General features: G+C 40.8%; 1 protein-coding gene across 1 annotated transcript in view; it reads left to right on the top strand.

Annotated features, from left to right (window-relative positions):
- DPT (dermatopontin) overlaps nt 1-24,051 on the top strand; it is a 28,497-nt gene extending 4,446 nt beyond the window's left edge. Inside the window, exons 2-4 of the mRNA XM_005420626.2 lie at nt 7,024-7,191; nt 16,977-17,084; nt 22,675-24,051. Of these exons, the coding sequence (XP_005420683.1) occupies nt 7,024-7,191; nt 16,977-17,084; nt 22,675-22,741 (343 nt within the window). The 3' untranslated portion in view covers nt 22,742-24,051. The remainder of the gene's footprint in view (nt 1-7,023; nt 7,192-16,976; nt 17,085-22,674) is intronic.
- The last annotated feature ends 1,921 nt before the right edge of the window (nt 24,052-25,972 follow it).

Raw genomic sequence — 25,972 nt, 5'->3', positions numbered from 1 at the left:
AATCTCATTAATCTGTGAATATTTTTAAAGTTAAGTACATGTGCAAAGAATTTGTTGAATCAGTTTCAACACCTTACTTCTTCAGAGTAAGGTTAACTATCTGCTAACCAAGATGATATTCAAAAGAGAGACAGCAACTGGGAGCAAGAACCAGTTCCTGGATAATTTGGAAATCCTCATGTCTGGAGTAGGGAAAAGTCTCCAGAGCATGCCCTGATTCTGCAGTCTTTCTGCTGCAGAAGTCCTCGAGTCTTTCTACTCCTTCTAATTTTTATGCTGCAGCTTCTCAAAGAATCCTATCTTTTCAGGGTGCACAAATTTTATGTTCTTATCTCCATTTGTACTGTAGATATTTTGACCTTGTTTAAGTATTTCACCACCTAAGGTCTGAATGATTGAGGGTGAGACTGTTCTTCACTGCTTTGTTGAATACTAGAGTTGTCTCTACAGACAAGTCTCTGAACAAGGGTTTTAATAAAAGCTATTTTTCTTGCCGAAAACTATCATACCAAAAGACAGGGTTCAACAAAGGAACAAAAGCTTGCAAGTGAAGACAAACAGCTCTTCCTTCCGGTAAAATAAGTTTGCTTTACACCACATGATACAGATGAAACCATGCCATATTCTCATTATACTCCCAGTTAGCTGTAAAGCAAAAAGGAGAAGGATTTCCAGCCAAGAGCTATTTACTCCACGTTTATTGCCTCTTTTCCTTGTTTAGACATCTGAGAAAGTGTTTAGATGGGACTTGGAAAAAACAGATATATAGATTCTCCCTCTCCACTCCCTTTCTCTCTCTCCTTTGCCCAGAAACTAGGTGCAAAGACAGACTACTGAGCAAAGGATCCTCCTGTTCAGGTTCTGGCAGCACACCTTGGTATATCAGTAGGAACTATTTTTGTTCCCAATCTCCAGCCAGTCCCCAATTTCAGATCTGAGGCTGTATTATATTACCCAAACCCAATAATCCAGCTGCTCTTTGAAAATGTTTCCATTTGTGCTATCTACACAAGCAAGTTCATTTTCTTCAGAGCCCTAAGTTTATGTTAAAGGACTAGCACTACAAGTCCATTTAGCACAGCTGCAATGGACTGAGTCCAGAGAGAGCATCTGAGGAGAAGAGGAATGTTTCTGTAGAAAAGGAGGCCTTGTCAGCTACTGTCAAGAAGAAATCACCAGGGTGAAAAGGGCCTTGCCTTCTATTGGAATTAAATACATCACACTGCAACAGCCTTCCCTTGGTCAGGGAGAAAATAGTAAGTATAGTAATAGTAAGCATAAATGCCCCCTGAATGAAAAAAAATATTGCTGAAGGTAATTATTACAGAGGCTGCCTTTGGCATGTGGCATAACAACATGTCTCAGCACCCCACAACAGATAGGGAACACTCCTTGAAAAATTGGCTTTTGGAGACTGACGTGGCCTAATCAAACACATAAAAGTTGTTGCCTCTGTCTGGGTGCCAGAGTTGCAAGTGTCCTGAGCTTGCCCTCAACCTCTTATGTCTGCCCATTCACCTGTAACGGACATTGAATTAGTTCTTATCACACAATTAATCCAATTACGCAGAGGGAGGACATACCACAAAGATAACTCAGGAGAGCAGTGTAGGGCCTCTCCTCCACAGGGACATGAAATGACACTCTCATGTTACCCTGTTATTAGAAACAAATCACCCTCAATGCAGCACGACCTGGTGCCTACTGAGTGGTGTGTCAGCCTCTGCATGGCTCTAGAGAGCTTCAGGGAGCATAATCCCAGTCAGTGCAGCAGGAGTTCAGTGCATTCTCTAACAGCACTACTTCCTGCAGCTTAACTTGGGCTTCCCTGAGCAGATTTGTAATGAACAGGGTTCTCACCCTCAGTCTCATCCTCAAGATAACACGGTACTGATGTAGCTGAGGAACAGGGGGCCTCAGAGGGAGGTTTCCCACACAGCACCAGTATTAGGTGCGGCACAACACTCTGGGGCTTTACTTAGCAAAGAGCAAAATTAAGGTGCAGGCATAAGTCTGAAGTGTCACCAAAACTGATTCCATTGCTCAAAACAATTCTATTGTTGTAAGCAATGTTTGTATTCAGTCTGGCAGACACCTGTTGAGCCAATGAGGAACACTCTTGGCTGCCGAGGTTATTACTGATGTTCACAAATAATGTGGCACAATTTAAGAGGAACTATAGGGTGAAACAGGTCATGCACGGATCGAAAATTCACATATGCATTTTGGGTGGTTTTGTTTCACCCCAGCTCTTTTTTTGGTCTCACAGATGAAAGCTTACTAGTGAAGAGCAAAAGCAGTTCTGACCTGAACTAAATCTGTAACATGGATTCATGCTTTGATTGCATGCCATGACAGAGCTCAGCTGTACAACACTCATTAACCAGTTCAGAAGAATATTTGGCAGAGGAGAGGTTTTTCACAGGAATCACAGCAGGCCAGGAAAGTCTCAGATACCACATCCCTGTTACTACACAGAAGTCCTCCCAGAATAAGACTTTCATTTCCCATACCTGTACCCAAGGCAAGGGCAACTTCCCATCCAAGAGCACCTGATCTTCACCACCAATCTTCTCACTCCCCCCCACCAACCAGCTTGCCTCCTCTTCTCCCAGTACCAAATCCAAAAGACAACTCTTCACGCTTGGCAACTTGAGCCAACTAGAAAAAGAAAACCTATCCACTGCCAAGTTTAATCCCACACAGTCCCAGCCAGTTTCTCACGTTCTTCTGCATTCACTTTGTAAGAGGCATTTTCCTCTCTTCTTAGCAATGTCAGGATTTCAGGAGGAGAACCTGGTAACATTAATTCTGAATACTCAACTACCCTTTATAGTAAAAGTGCTAAAGAGTGGGTCTTGTGAAAAAAAAATTGTTTTGACTTGGCTATAAATCCAAGTTCCTGAATCTAGTTTTTACTCACCGTACTTACTAGTTTTTACTCACCCTACTTACTTTAGGATTTGCTGTGATTCAAGAGTAGTGAATCCAACAGAAAAGGAAAAAAATCTGATATATTAAGTGTTGTTTCAGATTAGAGCATAGAGCAACTGACGGAAAAGGCGTGTGAGGAGGGTTGTTTGTTTCCCTTGAAGAATTAATTTCTGCTTGTAGGAAAGTGGCCAGCCGGGAAAAAGAAAGGGAAGGAAATATTTTATATGACCTCACAAATAAGCACTCCAAGTTCTGAGAGCATCTCTTCATTTTTGAAGGAGTTTCTGGATTTTACTTGAAAACTAGAAAGATTACAGCAAATAATCTTACATTATCTCAAAGCTGAAGAAGAGTACTTCAACATCACTATTATCTTTCTTTTTGCTAAACCAAATACTGAGCTTGAATAAAAGAGTACAGGACCTTGTGTATGAGACAGCAGCAAAGAGAGAAAATTGAACATGGCCTTTAATATGTATTTCAAATTTTACTTTGAATTACATTAAAACAAAAATGCAATTTAATTATAAAACATTACTTATGTCCAGGTACACTTTCCATCTAAGAAACTAATTTTTAAGGCAACACCAATGATATTTTTTAATCAAACTTATCATGAGAAGATAGAATCAGAATAAAAAATAACCACAATTCCTAAAATCTGGTACTCAAATATGAGTGCATGTAAACATAGGAGTGTTTTGCTAGCTAGGTTTGTTTCTCAATTCACTATAGAGAGAAGTGTCCATGAGTGACATCTTTTTCAAAATGAATCTTTCCATCACAACCAAACTGTATTAGTAGAAAATAATGTGTCCTGTGAGAAACAGCTCCTCACTTTGAAAATTTAAAAAGGTTTATTAAACCTTATCAAAAATAGAACAAAAGGACTACATAAGGAAAAATTCCCAGCACTGGGAACTGCCACCATAGATACCACACGGCCGGGTCATCTTCAAGATGGATGCTCAGTGTTTTATACCCCTGGGGGTTGCATCAGCCAGGTCTGGCCCCTCCCAAAGTCTGTCAGTCAGCTCTTCTTTGCCATTTATCAGTGGAGACTGCTTTCTTGTAACTTGATTGGAGGTCAGCTGTTGCCATGCCACACCCCCTAAGCAACCCCCTGAGCTTTTCCATTCCCAGCTGCCCCGTGCACACGGCTTGTGTCCTAGACACCCCTGGGTGTCTGATGGTCACAACACAGGGGCGGGGGAAAGGGAACCATGGGGAGAACAGAGGACATCTAAACTACAATTACATAACTATACATCACTAAAGCTTTTCTTAATATTCACACAATAGTTATCTTTTGATTACGAAAGCCAGTTATCTTATTATCCATCTGTAATGAAATAGGGCAGGCGGTCTTTTCTCTTTTTAATGCCTTTATTAAAAGTGATCAGATCAAGGTTGGGAGGCTCGATGGGTCCGCAGTCTCACTGTCGTCGCTCCCAGGAATGACTCGGAGAAGGAGAAAAGTGCAGTTTTGTCCTCTAGGGAGCAGAGCTGGGGGTCCCGTCCTCACGAGAGCAGTGGGGGTAAATCCAGTGTTCCATCTTGCAGGTTTGCCTCCCAGAGTCTTGCCTCTAGCCGGGGTCCTTCCGTATCTAGGGCAAGGGGCAACAAAGAGGTCTCAGCGTCCCTGCAGGCTCTGTACTTTGTTCCTCACGTCCAGACATCACTTTGATCTCTTAATTCTGTGTTGGCTCGTTGTTTTGGGGGTCTTTTGGTAAGTTTGGTGGGGGTCCTCTCTGGTTGCATTCTGGGTCTGATGTTATCTGCATGTACTCCGATGTCTCTTGCACTGTCCGCGAAGGGCCATCAACCTGGCTTTAGGCAGGGCGGTACTGATACAAAAGGAGTAGTTACCGAAAACGACTGGTGATTACAATAACAAACAGTTAGAACTCCACCCTAGCAGCGACTGGTCGAACCTGTTCACTCCGCAACCTTTTAAAAAATTGGCAGCTTTTTCTACTTATAACATATAACATGTCAGGAAAATAAAAACTGTAATAGGACAAAGGCAAAGAGGACAGAACTTCCCAGACTGAATGTCAACAGGTAGGAAGAGAAAAGAAGGAAGAACCTCCCACAAAGACAAGTGAGCAGGAATATCAGACGTTGATCTGATCATTGAGGATGGGAAGTTGCAGGGCAGTGTTGAGCTTCTGAGAGGAAATGCCAAGGAAATGGAGAAATAAAGTGCTCCCAACATTGCACCTATACAAAAGAGCTAGAAAATCTCCCAGGGGCATGAGGACTTGAGCAGTGCAAATGCAGATAGGAAGGGAGAGAGATGGAAGATGAGGCACAAATTTGTTGCTATTTTACACAGTTTAATGCTCATCTTGCAACAGGTAGAACCAATCCCTATACTGCTGTGTATCAACCATTCTTCCATCAGGATAACACCAATCATCTGCAGCTATCCAATACGTTTACTCAGAGTCTTAGCCATATGCTCCTATGGCATATGAGCCAAAAATCAGAACAACTTCCTATCAAAGCCCTGCTGAAATCCTCTGAGTGAAAGCCAGACTGCCATACTTGGTGTGATACCATGGCAACTCAGAGTCCCCATCACGACTGAACTCTGAAGGTCCTTGAAGGAGTCTCACAAAGCACAACCAGTACTGTGGCCCCATCAGCTTGGGAGATACAGGGACACAAACAAATATAAATACTCTTGTGTGAACAACAGAACGAAGGGGAAGAGACAGAGAAGAGACTCTTCGGTTCAAAAATGGACACTGAAAACTAGGCAGGGAAATTCATCACTGCACAGGTCAAAATTGATCAGTTTTTCAGCTTTTGCATACTTCAGCCTCACGCTGTCTTTGCAAGCACTAACACCCCTGTGCACAAGTGAATGACTTTCCAAACACCAAACTCTGCTAGATGATGTGTGTTCCCTTCTGGATACTTCCGGTCTTTAGAATAAATTATGACGTCATTGAATGAAACTAAGGGAGATTTTTGGTAATTGTTACACATACAGTTACTTCTGAAAGTGTCTTTCAGATAGATCATTGTAATTGATTTTATTAAATCACAGATAAAGTTTGCTACAGGTTTTCCTTGATGAAAGGAAAAGAAAGAAAAGGAGAAGTGATGGAAGAAATAGCATTCCTATAATTTTCAGGATAGGGAAACAGTGAGGCCAGGAGGGTGTTTGAGAGAATGAGCACCGGATAGCTGAACCAATGACATGTCTGTTTTCATAGGCTCCTTGTCTTTAGTCTCCAAGAAGCAAGCTATTCAAACTGATTACCACTTGAATTACTTTGGGTATCAGTGTTGAAGTGTTGAAGGGTGTGCAGACAGAGGCATGCATGCTTTGAGACCATGTCTATTCTGCCTGGCGACAGTGATTCACAGGTGTGATAGAATTATCGAGCACACAGAAAACATGAAGCAGCAGATTTTTCTTTTGAAAATCCAGTCATAAACTTTATGTGACTTTTAAAATTACATAATATCTGAATCACAGTTTTCCTTATGTGATTGCTATCAAAAAAATGATTTCATCATAAGCTTAAATGCTTTTAATAAAGCATCCCTTCTCCTAGAGACACATAGTTGTGAAAGCAAGCAATTAAAAAAGTTAATGAACTTCTTTTAAAAAATGGCTTCTCAAGCTTTTTAAAAATTTTTATTGTGGTAGAGAAGTAGTTGAAAAGATTAGTTCAATAAAGCCCAAATCCTCAAATACCAACAGTCATAGACAAAAATATTAATGGACTATTTTGAAGTCAGTCTTATGATTTGTAAACAGTTGAGAATAATAACCCCAGAACAATCTTCTTTCCTGGTTAGCATACTAGAATGATTAAATACTTTAGCCTGATTAAATAGTTTTAAGTGCAACATAAATGTTAAGACATTGGTTAACTACTGCTACTTTCTTATAGAAAATTGTTACTCTGTACACAGCAAGTGCAAACAGTGCTTCTCAGCACAAAGTCAAACCCTCAACTTGCACTCTATGTCAAAAATGCTAATGCTGTTTTGAGAAATGCTTGAAACTATCAAGGAATCTAATATCACGTTTTCCTTGTGTGTTCTCCTCTTTACCCTCATTATTAGGTATCAAACCTGCTCAAACAATGGGCTGGTGGCTGGTTTCCAGAGTCAGTATTTTCCATCGGTGCTGGACCGTGAATGGCAATTTTACTGCTGCCGTTCAAGCAGACACCAAACCTGTGATCTTCTTTCTCCCAACAATCCCTGTCAATGCCTTTGGCTGCTTGACCTGTCAGAAACCTTGTCTGAAAAAGAGTTAACTGTGTTTTATGGAGCTAAGCATGTTATTTCCAGTCTGCCACAGGATTCTTAAGGATCCAAGGCTAAGGGTAAGAATAAGGGTGCAGTTACACTGAACAGCACAGCGCAGTAGCTGGCCCTCAGTGAACAGGTCTAGGGATCAGCATCAGCCTAGCTGTGCTGGAAACCATGACAGAAGTCTCCAAAGTGGAGTGATATTTTCCTACTATAAATCCAGCACATTTACTGGAGTAGGAGCATCTCTGTGCTACACATTTGTGCAACAATGACTTACAAGACTGAACTTTTACCACTTACCTCAGAAAAAATATTAGTAGTGCATATGACCATGCTTTCTCTCTCAAAACTGTTTAAAGATCAAAGTAAAAATGAGCTACTGATCATAAAACCAGAAGAAAAACATGTCTCAGCAGAGTATCACAAATAGTGCTGGTGACTTAATGGAGACTGTGAAAAAATGAGCTGCGAATCCCAAGCTTCCCAGTTTCTCTAAGATGCACCGCAGGTGTGGTTTCTCTAAATTAAAGCCAAAGACAGCAGCAGATTTTGTAGAGGCAGCTTATATTTCTCCTGTCCATTCTGGTTCCAGAGAAGCCATCATTTTATGCTCCAGGGTTACATTCAGCTAAAATTAAACTATTTCCAGTGACACAAAGAATAACCTGCCTACATTTAAGAAAAAAAAAACCAAAAAACAAGAAGGAGCAAAAAGTAAACTTGTGCTTGAACCCTTTTTCCACACCTCAGTTTTGAAGGAGGCTTCCCATTGAGATGCATACAAACTGTTTATGTTCCTGTTGGTCTTACTTGGCTGGCTGGCTACTGGCCAAACACAACAGCACTGCCTTGCTTTTCATCCTTCAGGCTCCTTCCAGCCAGGAGGAAAATAAATGTTTTTATTATTATTATTTTTAATGCCTTTAAATTACAGGAACTGTGTAACAGTCTTTGAACATTCTTCTGAACATTCTTCTGCCTCCTTTCCAGCAGACATTGCCTATGTATGTTCCCTACCTGGGGGTTTATTTACATACCTGCCCAGGCTCTTCCCTCTGAGGCAGACTCAGACTTTTAAGCAGTTCTTCCAATCTCTTGTACTCCTCTAATATTGCATACATTTTCAGAGAGACAACAGAAATCTCTGACTTTTTTTGTTATTGTTGACAGTTCTACTTCCCTCAGATGTTGTCTTGACAACTGGGAACAGCTTTGTCTCTGCTTTGCAAGTTGGCATTCAGAGTAAGGCAAATCCTAATGTAAATGTTTGAGGTTACTGGAGTCTTTAGTTTTCATCTCAGCTCCTATACAGCATACAGACTCCTATACTGCCCTTTTATTTCCAACAGTGACAACACTCCATTTTTGTGCTTAGAAAGAAAGCCTTATGTAGTTCACCTGCAGTTCCATGCAGAAGAGACAGCATTTCAAAAGCAGGTGAAGCGTTTTTCCCTCCAAGGAGGGTAGAAATCCCATGTACTCACATTCTTCTGGGAGGGGAGAGCTGTAAAACTGGTAGGAAGCTGTGTCAGGGGCTAATAGGAAACTGTGTCACTGGCTTGCGAAAAGCTTCTGGTGCATAGTCTGTGATTATGGGTTCATTAAAAAAACATTCTGCCTCTATAGTTAGCAAGGTGTATGTAAATAAGCTGTTTCCACATACAGTTATCCAAATTAGGATGTTAGGGTCTGGAAGGACAGACAACTAGATGGGTTAAAATATAATGGTTTAACAGGCTCAGAGGGCAGTGGTTAAAGGTTGATACCCTGCCTGGGTGCCTGTCCTGCTTAATATCTCTATCAATGATCTTGAGGAGGCAACAGAGCACATGCTGGCCAAGTTTGCATATGATGCCAAACTGGGGGGTGCAGCTGACATGCTTGAGGGCAGGACTGCCAGTTCAGTGGGATGTAAAGAAAACTACTTCTTCTATGAGGATAGATTGCCTATTGAGGCTCCTTGGAGGCTTTCAAGACTGAACCAAATAAAAGCTGAGCAGCCTGGTCTGACCCTGTGGTTGAACCTGTTTGGAGTCCTTTTCCACCAGAGCTATCCTGGAGTCCCACATAGAAGGACTTTTTTACTGGAGGACCCACACCACACAGATAAAGTCTCTCCTCCAGAACAGCGGTCTCTTTTCTATCATCTGCTAGGAATGGTTTCTTTTCTGGTTTACTCTCTTTCCCTGCCTAGACAGTGTAGTAGTACTCTAGGCAAGTGTTGTTATGGTAACATAGCCAACATGAACTTCACCAGGGTAGTATGAAACCCCATACTTTGGACTCACTTTTACTCATGAAGCACAGATGTGACTTGTCCGAGTTATTAAATTTCAGTGTACCGAAACCAAACTTCCTGTCCCCTAAGCTCAGGAGATCTTATTCACAACATAACTTTCATTGGCATTTCCAAGTTATTGTCACAAGACTTTGTTCACACGTCACACTTCTGGTCTGTATCTTGCACTAGTTAACATGCACTTGATAGGAAGAATATGTTTTCCAAACAAACTGCAAATTAGTTCTGGGCTACCATGAGTAAGACCTCACATTGTATATGCATGTGAGACACAACGAAGATGTGTGTGTATAGTGTATCATTATTTATTGAAGCTTCTGCCCCAAACGATAATAGTATTTGTTCTGTTCCAGGAACTCATTGTAAATAAAGTAACTGTGGAGAACTGGCAATCAACATGCTGCTGACTCCTCTTTTTTGGTTGGAGAGGCTTATTTTCATGCAAAGGCATGAAACATACTACTTCATTAGTATATGACTATTACTGGAAAAGTAATACCAGGAAAGTATGCAATGATGGTGGTACTTTGTGGATCATTACACAGGAAAATCTATATTCAAAGAAAATCCACACTGCAGAATTTCTCAGCAGCCTTGACTTTTAATGTGTAATGTATCCTTAAGTATGAAACCAGATGTGGACAGAAATGCATTTTAAAGAAAACTGACAATATTGAGGTGTGACAAAACTGTTTCAAATTAGCTCTCACCTTGAGTATTTGATTCCTTCCTCTTCCATTTGTCTCCATACAGGCCTCTCTGGTACATATAAAAGCAGTAAACCAGCTGATCCTTATGTATGGTTTCTCTTGTCTCTTCTGCTTCAGGACTACATTCCTCCTGAAGTGAGATGACCCTATAAGGAATAAAGACAGGTTTTTCTTATGTGCATGAGCCATGCAACAAATTTGTTAGAATTTGCCCTGTTTTTTACACCTAGAATATCCCCGTGTTTTTTGACAACTGCTAGTACTTGTTGGAATACAAATTTATAACATCATCATGCATGACTTCGCCTTCACTGTGCTTAATAAAATGACTGAAGTCAAATACATGCAGAAGGACTTTATTTGTTAGCATTTATATTCTTACTCTTTGAACCCAGTAGTTCTGTTTCAGCTAGTCCTCTCACCATTAATTCCCAGCTTTCCTCTGCAGTAAGCTCATATTGAAAATAAATTTACTAATCTTTTCCAGTCTCATAGTTTTGCACTTGCTTTGTAATTTTTTTACAAGTACTTAGTTTCCCTCTTCATTATGCCAAGACTTGTCATGGATTCTGCACATTTTTAACATACTGAAAATAATTAACATTCCTCACAGGAGGCAGAAAAACTCCCTTTACTTTACCTGGCTAGAGAATACTACCACAGTAAAATAAACTGTGTGCTGATTTGCACCATAAAGGAAGCAAATCTATCACAGATGCAGAGACAGTGTCACTAAGTGGTCCCATTAGAGCTCCGATTTTTCTCTTTGCCAGGAAATGAAAGCTTGACTCCATACTCTGAAAAGCAAACACATGTCACAGAGCAGCCCCAAGTCTGCAGACTGTTTATGACTGTTCCCCTTCTTGAAACAACGAGCAGTTTAAATGCCAGAAGGCCTGTCTGGAGCTGTGGCTGTTCTCTGTCATGGTGACACTGTCCAGGCAACAATTACATTTTCCAAGAGTTATGGGGTTTAAAGCACTTATTTGTTTTCCTGACTCAACCTGCCAAACAAGGCATATTGAAAATGATGTGATCCTATGCAGGTTTCTCAAAGATAACCAGTAGCAGAGGTACAAATCCAGGAGGTGAACTCAGAAGAGATGTCATGGAAACATGCAGTTCTGGACAACCCAATTCCCCTCTCCTCTTTTTCCATTTTTAAAAAGGTATTTAACTGCTGGGGGAGGTTGATGATTTTTAAATTTTTTTTAACTATTACCCATCAAATACAACCTTGCAGTTCAATTGGCAGGACCATCTTCCAGAGACATTTTAGGAGAAACACATTTGATCCGACATTGGAAATCTGGCCAAGTTATTTTGGACGTATCTTTCTTGAGGAGCAGGCACAAGTTGCCTTGAGCTCTCTGCTGCTGCTCGTACCTGCATTGCACAAGGTCGTGCAGGCCTGGAAGAGCTCTGGTCCCACTGTGCCAGCCTCCGGCCTTGTGGCTCCTCAACCCTGGAAGGGCGTGTGGCTTTCAGTGCAACACAGTGGGAACACAGCAGCAGTGATGTGTCTGTATGAATCTATGGGCTCAGAGCCTGCAGCCTGAGCTCAATCCCAAAACACATGACATGGCCACACAAGAGAACCTCTCATCTCTAGAGGAGCTCCAGGACATCTCTAGTTCCCTGGCAGCTTGGCAATCTGAGATCTATACTCAGAGCAGTTGCTGGAATTTCTGTAAACAGCTTACTAAGACCTTCTTTGGCTTTTCAGCTTAGGATGCATATTTTAAAGCAGATGACCTTTGTCTTCCACCTGGAGGAGGAGTTGAAATTGATTGAAGAGGCATACAATTCCCATGTTCATTGAATGTAACTTGCAGGCTTGTGGCTCTTGAACAAAATTTCTCCTTTAGGAAAGACATACTCTTGAAGCACTTGTAAACAACATCTGAAAGTAAGCCCATAAAGTAAGGAGTGTCAGGAGACACTCCTTGTCCTCAAATGTCAGAAAGTTAATGTTAAAGCTTATGTCTTCCTCTTAAAATGAAACAGCTCTTTCTTTTGGCTGTGGCATTGTTTGAGGAAGAGTTCAGCCACAAAGAGGGGAATGAAGGTTAAAGAGAAGCCATTCATCTTGTTAGCATTGTAGTTGCACAAGAAGTGAACAGCATAAGATATTCCAAAATCATGTACTTATGATCAGGGAATAAGTATATTCCACAATTATAGAGACAGAAACTGTTCTACTACTGACTATCTCTCATATTTTAAAAGACTCATTTCTTTTGTCTGCTTGGCATCTGAAAGCAAGGCATACCCAGAGTTCTCATTTATTTCTTTAATCAGCAGGTTGTACATATTAAGGCTACCAGTGTGACTTGATCTTCTTATTGGTAAATAATGGACTCATGATAACTATTTCTGAAGTCAGTTGTTAAAAGAGTGCCACAGATCACTGTAGATTAGTACAAAACATTCTTCTCAGTGCTAAATGAGTAACTCTGTGTTTTCTATTAATCTCTACCATAGCAATTCTTCACCATGGAAGTTAAACAACACGGCTGTTTTCAGATTAAAATAAAAACAACAGTAATCTTGGTAAAGAGTTAATGCCTTTTTTGAGTACATATCCTACCCTGAGCAAGATTTATATGATTATAGTGAAATACATTAGAAAAATGTGTGGATGGTTGGAGCAATGTAAACCACTGAAAAGATAAACCATTCCACATCAACCTAATTCTAGGTAAAAATGCCATTATGAAAATACCTTTTTCTGTCAACTTTTCCCGCTCACACAAGGCCAAACTACATACACCCCTTATAATAAGATTTCCTTTCCCAGTCCTGAACACTGAATTCCCGTCTTTCTCCTCTCTCAACAATGTCACTGGTGTTTCAAGTCTCTTGTGCCCAAACATCATACACCTGGTACTATCCAGAAGTAGATTTGAAAAGAGTTCCTGTTTTCTGTATTTTCTTGCAAACAGATCATACAGACTGAAAAGACTACCACTTGTTAAAGGTCTCACATTACTCTTTTCTCCCCTACAAGTCCTTCCCCAAACTTAACACCTGTGTGTATATCTGGGTTTGACAAACAATTCCACTAAATGCACCCTGCTGGCCCCTACCCCTCAGCCTTACAAATTACTCAGTGCCTAGAGCCCACAATTGCTATAACACACATCTTCTCACAGCTGCTTTGCCAGCCTCTTTCCAAGGGCCCCCTGTCACCTACCCCCTCAGGAACCACAGGCACCCTGGCTTGGTCATACAACACCCCAAACAGCAGCAGCAACTTTGGGCACTTGTCGATTCCCAGGTTTCTCGCTTCTCCTCTAGCCCAGTTCTGGTTGCTATGAGTTCAATGCCAGAAGTGCTTACAGGGCACTGTGAAGGTTACTATGGATGGCTATTCCCACCTGAAAAGCCCATGGGCAGGCAAATCCTCATAACTAAGGGAAAAAGTGCCTCACACTCATTTTGTGACTCCTCTCGGGTACAAACCATACATTGCCACACGTGGCTCACAAATGCTACCATGTCAGAAAATAAATTATGTGTCTGTAGGACCATGGGAGGCTGCACAAGTTGATATGCACTTTGTATTCATTAGTGACTAAAACATTTAACATTTTCAGTTAAGTACTTGATAATAAGGGTACAGACCAAGCTACAACAAAACCTGAGAGAACCACTGTCCTGTGTTGTTGACGGTGGTCACAAGGGTTTCAGGGATGAAGGAAGAGACGAGATGGGCTTCATGATCAGAAGGCTTGATTTATTATCTTATGATATATACATCTATTATAACTATACTAAAAAGAAAAAGAAAGGAGAGTTTCCAGAAGCTGCTAACCTAAGCTAAGAAAAGTAAAGAATGAATCACAAAATTCGCTCTCCCGGACTGCGTCCAAGAAAGCTCAGTCCTGGATTGGCTACCAACTCCAAACATCCAAACTGGGCCAATCCAGGCAGACCTGTTACATTCCACAGCAGCAGATAACCTATTGTTTATGTCTGGTTGCTGAACTTCTCAGCTTCAGCAGGGAAATCCTAAGAGAGGAGTTTTCATGAAAGAAATGTCTGTGACACTGTGTCAGGCAGACCACTTTGGGAAGGCCCTTAATGGGTGTCTTAAATGACCTTTCTCCCCTTCAAGATGAGAAAACCACATACTACTATCCCTATGCATTAAACACAAGGGCATCTCTAAGTGCAGACACATTTTGTGTAAATTACCCTCAGGATTCCAAAAATAGAGATAATAGAAAAGGAATGGGACATACCACAGAACCCTGCTACATGAACGATCAATTGCATTTCCTTCTAAAGAACACGGTGCAAGCCAGACAACCCTGAAATGCAGGGGCTTAGGAGAACAGTTTCAGAAATGAGTACAGCAGTCATCAAAGAGAAATGAATTAGACCACACAGACTCATGTGAACTTGAACACTGCTGTCATAGCACTATTTATAATTCTTCTCTCCAGAACAAAAGTAGCCCCTAGGCACCTGCCTATGAAACAAGACACACTTCAAAGCAGCTCAAGTCCCCAGATAATTTATTTTTGATGATTGCATAGATTTGTTTTTTGAACATTTCTTAGTGGAGGAGCCTTAAGAGGCTGCATGGTAATGTGGAGAAGTTAATACAGAGGGAGGGGAAGATGACAGCAGTCAGAAAGAAAAGAGAGGGAAGCTAAATGAAGACTCCCACTGCACTTCAGAATAACACTGCATGCCTCTGCGAAAGGTCTGTGAGACCACAGCAATTCAGAAGTTTGTAATCAGATTTATTTTTTCAACTGAGAGGCCCATGAAAGAAGTTCAAAGAACTGATTCAGTTCTGTTTCTGAGTAGAGAAAAAAGCAGCTTTTTAACCTTGTGTGGTGCACAGTCTCATCTGCCCAGCACATACCGCTGGTCAAGATTACAGAACATTTTCCTTGCTGAGTGCCAAACAGATGTTCTGAAACACATTTGGTAGAACATATATAAACACATGTCTTTGTGGTTTCTCATAATAATAGCTAAACAAAGTGTCAAAACCTGGACTTAATGGGAGAATGCAAAATTAAATGCTGGTCTGTAGCTGGTCTTCATTTTTAAAACCTTCCATGACCCTGGATTTTCTGAACATGCACAATCAGACACTCAGATTTCAAATTAGTAAACTAAATATGGGGACTCTCCTCTGGCTGAGTGGGCAGTGTTCATGGTTTCTTCTCTTTCTGCTAGTCTGCATGACCTGTGAAATACTACTGTTATTTCTTACCAATGGCAGAGCACCGCAAGGGCTTTGCACATCCACGTGTCCTTGGTCAGAACAGACACTGTGACTAGGCCTGACTTTCTGCTTTCCAAACACACTCTGAGATGGGTGTCCTTGTACTTTAAGTCAGAATCTGTGTGATGATTTTCATGGCCAAAGGAAAGGAAGCATGAGAACAAGATATATTCAAAGAAGTTGACTGATTAGACTTGAAGCTCTTAAAAGGTCATGCTTGAGTTTCATATGCAGACACATTTTTCATTTGTTAAGGAAAAATGATTTGTTAGGAATGATGTTCTAACTGAATGATCTTTCCCGTTCAAAAGCTGAGTATGACCTGGAAAGCAACCTAGTAGCCCAGAGTACCTCAAACTTTCTGCTTCTGAGTTCTCTAGCAGTTATAGGTCTGAGCTCCAAATACACCCAAAGCACCTCATAAAAGCTCAAACCCATCCCAAAAACGATATTCCTAGTGAGTAAAGTATTTAAGCCTGTGCTTAAACTCCACCGATTTAACAAAATGTAAACATGCATGAGTGCTGGCTGGAATGTGCTTCAATCACCTTCAAGCATCATTCAAGTACTGCTGCTGGGCTGGATTAAGTCAGAAAAAGGTTGCCAGGATTTCTGTAAATGTGTCTTAACCATGTTAGTCTCAACAGGAGCTGGGCTGTATATTTCCACTGGTTCAGCATCTCCCTCATGGGGAACCTGATGCTTCTCTTTGCTGTTTCATAGTGAGGCTGACAACTCCAGTAGGAGCACCTATGTAAAATGGTTTAATACAAGGAGTGCCAGGCTTCCATTCAGACTTCAAATATAATGTTGACAGAAAGTACTGGTCAAGCTTCCAGCCCCTTCCTGAATCTGCTCATTATGTGTAAAATGAATTACAGTATTACTTGCCTATTTCCCAGGGAAGCAGCTATCATAATTTGGTTAATAATTGAAGAAGCACTTTGAGGTCCTCAGATCAAATACACTGCACAAATACTGTTCAGGCCCATATTTTTACATTATAAATTGGGCAGAGAGAGGAAAGAACAAAGAGTAATGGATTAATTGTTACATTCACTTAATACAATTCATACATGGATAAATGCTTCGTGCCACCTTACTTGGCAACATTTACTGCGGTCTACAGCTGCAAACCAAAGAGTTTCACAAGAGGAAAATTTGCTGGAGCAAATCCCTGCAATAAAGACATAAGTAGTAGACAAGTTTTATCTTCTTGTTCAGATTGCTTTTATCCCAGAGCTGCAGATGTGTATATATATATTCCAATACTGCAGTTTGCTCTTAACTGTTGTAAAGTTGCTCAATTTTATTCAAATAGCTACCTGAATTAGTTGCATAGAGGAGAAAGGCAGTCTCGTGAGACTGCATCTTGTAGTGCTGTTAAGAAACAAGAACTTTTAAAGATGCAGGAGAAATCTACTAATTTAGTTGTAGTCATTGAACTGGACTCTTCTATAAGATGGCAAATTATATTATCTTCTTTTTCTTTAATGTAAAGGTTAACAACAGAATATCCAGGACACTATGGAGAAGATATGGACATGATGATGTACACTTACGACTATTACATCCGTGGGGCAACCACAACTTTCTCTGCTGTGCACAGGTTTGCTTTTCATATGTTTCATTAGAAACTTTAAAATGCCTGTCTTTTCTATTTCCCCCCAACAGAGCATGGCTACATACCATCTGCTGTGGTACTTAGCAAAGCACTAGGAATTCTGAGGACCAAAGTTCACAGTACATATGATTCATTGTCCAGAGTCATGCATCAGGAGCAGAGCATGCTAATGGGGATAATTTGCCATGTCCATCTGAGCAGTGAAAAATACAGCAGTGGTAGGTTGGGCTGAATCTGACCTTCACTAAATGCAACAGATCTTCTGTATGCTTTCTCACCTACCTCTAGTTGGAGCATATTTCATTGAGCTCAGTAAAAACACTCTGTGCCTTCAGGGAATGAGGGACCTATTTTGGTCCACTTTTCTTTGCAGAGAAGCAGGGAATCTGCCAGCATGCAGATACTGTACAAACTGTGATGTGAATGCTTTAAACTGCCCAATCTATTTCAACACAATTCTAACAGATTCAATCCACTCCAGGAATTCAGGCAGTGCCATGCACCTTGATCCCTTTCCAGAAAATGAGTTAACTACATTTTATTGATCAGTTCTGGCAATTTCTTGGCATTTGCTAGTCCTCTTGGGAGAGGCCCTATGGCTAGTGAAGTTGTAGTCACGCAAATGGATTCACAATTTTTCTGTTCAGTCAAAAAGGAACGTTTCTCCCTTTTTACTATGCACAACTGCAAAGTTTTAAACTTTGGGTTTAACATAAATCCCACACTGTAGTCTGCCTAGGGCCACAGAGATCCTAACAGAGCAGGTTTAAGAAGAGTATAAGCAGTCACTGAAACCTGATTGTGGGAAAGGGATCTTGATTCTTTTAAGCTGCCCTCTAATACATCAATAGTGAGCTATTTCTTTGCTGATGTCTTTTGTTAGGCACCTCAGCCCCAATATATTAAAGCATTTGTTATCAAGCAAAATACAGACAGCAAGGTAAGGAGTGCTGCAATGCTCTGCCAAGATGGGCTACATGAGAAGGGGGAGAGAAGAGAGAAGTGGGAATTTAATGACATCAATATTTCAAGCGCTCTCTAATAACACTCAAAGCAGCCAAAGTGCTTTTGTCACTGTAATGTACTCAGCTTGCCGAAGTTCACCATAGGGATCCCTCAACCTAAAATAAGGAGGCTTTTCCAGAATGACAACATGTTGTAAGACCACTACAGGTCCATAACTATAATTTCCTGGCTAAAATACATTATCCTGTTTATTAACAAATGGAAGCTGTGTCTGCAAATTCTTCCTACAAGTGGCAGAATAACTTTCATAGATACTTGACTCAAGGGTATCTATTTATCACTTTAGATAAAGAAATTACAAGGTCATAAGGGATAGCCCCGTTCTGGGCTTTTCATCTTAAATATTTCCCAGTGCTGTCCTTAATCCTTGTTCCTCATGGTTGTGGCAGAGAGTAGGGGAAATAATGCAGACAGTGCATTCTTCTGTAGCTGGAATCCAGACTCCATCACATGTGGATGTCTGGAATCCACAAGGACAGGCCTGGAAAGCAGAGCAGCCGAGGTAGCCTATGCCTCTGAGCAGATTGCTGTCTCTGGCTGCTAAAGGCAGCCTTCAGAAGAGGGTGGCAGTGGGGTGACTGGAGCAAAGGCAGCGTCATGGGAATGTACATTGGGAGTACAGGTCCTCACAGGACCACAGTGCCTGGAAGAGGAAGAAGCCACCAGCACACCTTTGTCCTATCTCTGCTCTGGTGGCAGTCATACACCTGCAACAGTAGCAGGTTGAAACTACAGAGAAAATATTTTACGAATTGCAAACTAGAAAAGTTTTCTGCACCAATGAACTTTCTGGTCCTCAGCTTTCAGAACAACCAGAAACCATTTGTGTTGCCAAGAGAATGAGGTGAAAAAAAATCTTGCTACACCAGTTCAGAATTCAGATTCAGGCTGTAACACTCCTCCTGAGCAGGATGAATCACAAAAGTCAGCAAATTTGTCATCCTTAATGATTCTTTGCAGCTCATGAAGCAGAATAGGAGCAGGAAAAGGTCTTCTGATCTCAGCCTGCCTGGAGCATGCACATTTCCACTTGTTTTTGTGAACATTTTTTAATTCCTCTTTTCAAGCACATTAAACTTGTGTCGTTACGACTTAGTTCATATGGACAATGTTCTTGAGCTAACAAGAGGCAAGAAAAAGCCTCTGAAGGTATTTCGGTTAAAACTTTCCCGATCACTTCAAATAGGTAGGTATTTTTAGACTTCTTCAATAAACTTGCAGAAATCATATCTTCCCTTCCTACTCCCTAAGACATTGCATCAGTGTGGTCACTGTTGATACAAGGATATTTGAGACAGCATGTGATGCTTGTGGCAAAGGACATAGAAAGTTTCGAATGATGCTATGCCCACCAACACTTCTGTAATCACTGTCAGTGAGTTTCCATGCCTGTGTAGCAGGAAAGAATGAAAGAGTTATTTTTGTAGTTATTATCAAAAGTTTTAACTGCTTGTTTGGGAAGAACAGACTTCAGAACTGGTTACTATTTACATTTTCCAGTCTCATTTTAAATAGGTCAAAAGGAGAAAACAACTGTCTATAAAGCAAGACAAAAGCAGCTGGAAAAAATTAGGAAAGGCCTGAAGTATCTCCGGGAGCCCATTTAGGAGTGTGGTGATAACACTGAAGCAGACAGGATGACCTAAGGCCATAAATAAGGGAACATTTGCAGGAAAGGGCAGTATCTCTATCAGACAGACTGATACAATCAAATTTCAGAGAAGGACATGGGCTATCTGAAGAAGGCTGTAAACAACTGAAACTGCCCACATACACATACACATTGCAAACCCTTGGCAAAATAGCTCCCAAAATTAAACCCACAAACCGAACAACATAATACCTTCAGCCTGAGCTCTGAAACATGCCAAGTGATGATGGTATGACTTTCTGGTGGAGCATTGCTTGGTGGCTGTGATCTGGTTGGAACAGTCTCCTGGTCCAGAGGGCACCACCTGGAACACTCACAACCCAACCTGCAGCAAGTACGTTGGACAGGGAGGTGGGAATTACCAGGTGTTCTTGGAAAGAGCCACCACAGCTTGTCCTTTGCTATGTAGTATAAAAATAGCACATGCAGGCTGTCATAAGCTTGTTTCTTTTACAAAACTGTTCTCTGCTCCATTTGTTTGGGTCATCTGGATAGCCAGTTACTTCTTAACTGCTCAGACATCATCACTGAAAAATGAATCAACAGCCAGATACCCCAACAGTAAAGTATGTTTGAAATGCCCAGACAAGCTGAACATCCACCAAGCTCAGCTGATCTAAATTATAGGGTATTTAAGGTCCCTAATATGTTTCATATGACCAATGAAAGAGGATTTTGTCAAACTCAATCTGAATAGGAATTCACAGAATTTTTTAACTTAATTGGAAACAGATTACTCAAAAATATTTGGAGATAAAAGAAATTTCTCTACACATCAATAATTCAAATCTGACAGGACATGACAGCTGGAAAGCAAAAGAGACAGTTCAATATTGATTCCCAATGCCAAGGAAAATGCATTAATTTAGCAACTGGGAGGGGATGACACCTACTAACTGGTGTTAAGATCTGCAAAGGCAAGTTCAGATATATTCTAGTGTACGCCTCATAAGGCAATTCCTGATGGCATCTGCATCCCCATTGGTAAACTTTTAAGAGATCTACAAATTGAAACAGGCTGATAGCTACTGAATTAAGCACACAACAGCAATAGTACAAAGTAATTGCCTGCATCCTGAGAAGCTGGGCATGTATGCTTGAGTTCAAACACAAGTAACAGGGGAAAAAATAGTAATATGCCATAAATGCATCAACCATGTATGCTAGTGTCAGAAAATCCAAGCTGAAATGACAGCTTCAGAAATAATTCTGTTCCAGTATTTTAAAGGATAGTATTAATTCAGGTGACTAAAATACATTTCTTTTAAAGAGCTTGACTTTTAATTTCACGTCCTATTTTAGAAAACCTACTTGATCTAAGATTTTGAGCTAAAAGTCTCTCTGACAATGGGTGCTATCGTAGCAGACCTTAACTTTGACCGATATAATTCTGTTTTCCACAAAGAGATCCTCTTTATTTTTTTATCTTTCTTGGTAACTTAATGACCAAAAGAGTAATAACTGTCCTTGAAAAGTATGCACATAGACCAAATAATTTTAAAGTTTATTCTTAAAATAAACCTAAAAATGAATCTTGCATTTCATTAACCTTTGGTAACAATTTTACCAGGAAATTACAGTTTAAAACATCTAGGAAAGATCTAAAGAAAACCGAAGCCAAACTATATAACTGTTACATCATACTTGCTGATGAGCATGACACAGACCCAGTTCCAAATGACACTCAGGATAAACTTGTAGCTTAGCAGCGCAGTAAATTTCCAGTTAAAAAACCTCAGTTAACAAAAGCTGCAATGAGACATTTTATACCTACAGGGTAGATACAAAATGTATACCTACAGGGCTTAATAGTCAAATTAGTCTTATTCCAGGACAGAGTCACCCAGTCAATGACACCATTTAAGCACAGTTAATACCAAAATCTGGGCTCAGGGGGTCTCAGCACATTCCCAAGAGGCAGAAATCTGGCACCAGTTTGGTGGAGGGGTCTTTAAATGCAAGCTCCTATTAAATCACCCATTACCAACATTGCCCATCCTATGCCTCATCTTTAGGACATCACTATTAGCAGAATTCAAGCTTTCAGAAACCTCTTAGAGGACTAGCCATTATCAATATAAATGACAACTGTCATCTGCAAGGATTGTAGTTTGGATCTAAATTCAAGTTAGCCAGTATCAAGCAGCCTAAATTCAACATTCCCTTCACAGCAGGACAGTATTTGATCCTCTGATCACATGCCTATCTGTCAAAGGAAAATTTAATGTACAATAAGCTGCAGAGGAAATTAAATTTGTAGCCTGTTGTGACTATTGGACACTAAATCACTGGCTTCCACTGTTGAATCCCACTGCTCCAGTCAGGCTTCCTACTAACAGTTGTTAGGTTTCCTATCGCTCTCTTGAGAGAGAATACCAATCACAAACTGAGAAGAGCATAAATTCTCCTTACATTCATAAATGTTACTCTTCCTCACATACAATTTGATCAAGGATGAGAAATCAATATTTGCTGTATGGATAACTCCCCTCTTAGACATAGCTTAAAATCACCCAAGTACTATTCACCTTTTACACGTTACTGAACAATATATGACATGACAATAACTTTTGATAGAATTATCCTTTTCCTCTTGGTCACTGATTAAAAGTCAATTCAGGACTGTTCACCATCAGGATTCATTGTCTTCAGAGACCTACTTATTCAGAGAGCTGATTTTCTTATCTTGTAAAGGAGTGTAAGGGAATTGTAACTATCACATATATTTAATGTTCTTTTGGCTCTTGAAAACACAGAGCACTCAGATGAAGGTCAGTTAATGGCAGACAGATGTTTTTCTTGCCATACCAGTACCTGGTATAAAGTTACTCTTACTTGTATAGCATCTTCTGCAGTTCTGGATCACTAACACCTCTCTCTTGTCTCTCTTTCATGCAGGGATCGTCAGTGGAAATTTATTGTCTGCAGGATGACAGACTATGACTGCCCATTTCAGAATGTTTAAAAGATTGAGTGCACTCCATTTGGAAATCTTGGGGACAGGCAGGGTGGGATAAAATTAGTGATTACAGGAGACGATCAGTTAGGTTCACAAAAATATACCAAGACTCATCACCTGTCTGCTGAAGACATAATTCTTTCCCTCTGGAGCTAATACGTAAATTGCCAACCTACATGCTTGCAACAGTGAATTCAGAGGATTCTTTCAAGCTGCACTGACAGTTGTATCCTGCAATTAAATTTGCTTATGACATACATGTTTATGATACACAAATCTATGGCATATGCAGTTACCTTTCTTATATATACATGTAGCCATTCTAAACACATACAACTTCCTTTCACATAGCAGCTCTATAGAAATGGCTTCCCAGCTCCTCTGAATGAGGTGGAAACATACTATATGCTTCCCAACATGCACTAGACTTTCCTGTCTTCTACTTTGTACTTGGAACAAATCCAGTGACCCCAACCAACTTCTCAGACCTGGAAGTGTGCAGAAAATGTAATTGGGAGGTGTCTGATGGGCTGCACCTGGCATTACCTGTTACAGCCCTCAGCATAACTCCACTGCAACAAAGGTCTGCCCACACAGGAGAATTCCAGGCATTTACAACAGGAAGACATCAGTATCGGATAAAAATGAGAGTAGATCCATCAATAAAAACAGAAGACTAGCCCAGCTTTACTAAGAGTCTCTTTTATATTGTCTTTAAAATCTCTGATGATAAAACTAACCAAGAACTCTGGTCTGGGCAAACCCAGGAGAAAGTCAGCCCATTCATGCTCAGTAAATATGGATATGACATTCTTCAGGAGTCTGAATTTCAGGTGGATTTGGTTTCCACTGTGGGTGCCTGTACGACATCCATCTTCCCTTGGTAATACAATCTTGGTTTAGAAGAGACAAAGTTAGTGACTTAGGTGACCTTAGTTCCTCCAGTTTGCAGATCTTATTGCCTATAAAGTATAAACTGACCATGTTTCAACACTGCACAACACTTGTGCAGCTGCAGTCCAACAAGAAAGAATATTGATCTGTTTCAGAAAGATCAGAGGTAGTATTTTCACTCTTGAACAAGTCAGAATTTAGGGCTCAGTTTCTTAGTTGATGAATTCAATGGTGAACTTAGCAATGGCTTTGGTGCTGCTGGCTCAAGGGCTGTGATGACTCCATGTGCCAATTTAAGGCTGCAAAGCTTCATAAGAAACAGTGGTGTCTGCCAATGAGTTTCCATATTCCAAGCATTTTTAGCATGTTTAGAAGCATACCCTCTTGTTCAATAAAGGAATGTTAGGATTTGCTTTGCTGTAGCCTTGTTCTTTATTGATTTTCCTTTCACCAGCATATTAATTCACACACAAACAAACCCTCTGTCACTCTCAGAGACCATAAAGGTGATAAAAGTTCTGTGAGAGCCAGTTGCTGAGATATGTAGGTTACAGTGAGAAAGAGACTTTGATAAGCTTAGAGAAGCTGGAGAAGCTTGATCACTGACTCTGGTAGACAGGCAAAGGAAGCCAAAGAACTCCAAACAGTAGGGAACCAGAAGAGAAAGCACTCATGCCAGGGAATCAGTGGAAAAGGCTGTGCACTAAAATTAGGCACAGGAAGATCATCCCTGAGAATACTTGACCTAGATGGAAGCCCATCTCCCACACAACTTTGTCTTGACTACTTAGGCTGCTTTTCATTCTGTGTGCACACCACGGGCTTATGAAGGCCTCTGATGGGACAGTAAAATATCATCTTAAGCTGGAAAAGAGCAGTTCTGGTCTCTTGTCCTGGAGCTGCAGTGTCATATTGTCCCATATCATAGAATCATTAAAGTTGGAAAAGACCTCCAAGATCATTGAGACCAACATGTGATGGAATGCTGTCATGAGAACAACACCATAGCACTAAGTGCCATGTCCAGTCATTTTGTGAACATGCCTAGGGACGATGCCTCCACCACCTTGCTGGGCAGCCCATTCCAAAGTCTAATCATTCTTTTAGTGAAAAAGATATTGCTGATGTCCAGCCTGAACCTCCCCTGGCACAGTATGGAAGAGGAGCCTGACCTTCACCTTGCTACACTCTTCTTTCAGATAGCTGTAGAGTGATAAGGTCACCCTTGTGCCTCCTCTTCTCCCAGGTTGAACAACTCCAATTCTCTCAGCTGTTCCTCATAGGACTTGTACTCCAGAAACATCACCAGCTCCTTTGCCCTTCTCTGGACTGACTCCACAATCTCAACATATTTCTTCTCATGAGGGGCCCAGAACTGGACACAGAAACTGAGGTGCAACTTCACCAGTGTCAAGTACTGAGGGACAGTCTCTTCCCTAGTACTGCTTGACACAATATTTTTTATACAGACCAGGATGCCATTGGTCTTTTTGGCCACCTGGGCACACTGCTGGCTCATGCCTCTGTTCTCCCTCATCCCTGTCCCAGTCCCTTGTTTCCACCCATGCTCTATTCCCAGCTCCACCCTAGCAGTGCATCTGTGTAGGATACATTTCACAGAACTCCTCTTCAGAAAGTAAAGTAATTCTCAGATGAGGAAAGGTGTGGGTGGGAAACAGAATGTATCTTGAGGGAAGGCAGAAATGGGATATGGACCAGAAAATATCCAAAATTCAGAACAGAGGCAGAGAAAGAATGGTTCCCATGAAGTCCTAGGACAACTAGTTAGCAAAACTAGGAACTGAACTTAGCCCTTATCTAAGTTTTTATCTAAAAACTTATACTTGCAGTATCCACTTCTAATGTTGACTTAACCCTTCCGTATGGGAAAACACTGCTCCAAAGCTGTTAAGATTCCAGCCCAAATTCCTTAGCACAGAGTGAGGTGATGATGAGCCTGTCTCACAAAGTTTGCCTGCTTCAAAACCTCATCAAGTTTGCTTTAACTTTCCTAAAGCCATTCTGGTAAAGTGAGCCTTTCAACCTGCTTAGGACACCAAACCTGAGCCACCTTTCACTCCTGCTGGCACAAACCAGATGCCATTGCAGGGAAATGAAGAGTTGTGCCCAGTCAGACCAAGTACAGCCCAGCACAGATACCCAGTTCAGGGAGCCCACTGTGCTTCTTCATTCTCCTGTGCTCCAAGGCACAGAAGCATCACACCTGCACTTGTACTATATGGAGTAAAAGTCTTCCCCGACCTGAGAGTAAACATAAAGCCTAACATTTAAAATAAATCCTTAGTCTTTAATAAATAAGACAACAGGAAATGAAGTTTTATT

This window comes from Geospiza fortis, unplaced genomic scaffold (assembly GCF_000277835.1).
Source record: "Geospiza fortis unplaced genomic scaffold, GeoFor_1.0 scaffold1, whole genome shotgun sequence".
NCBI lineage: Eukaryota > Metazoa > Chordata > Aves > Passeriformes > Thraupidae > Geospiza > Geospiza fortis.
Note: the sequence above shows the minus strand (reverse complement) of the source record. Positions and strands in the feature narration are given on the sequence as shown.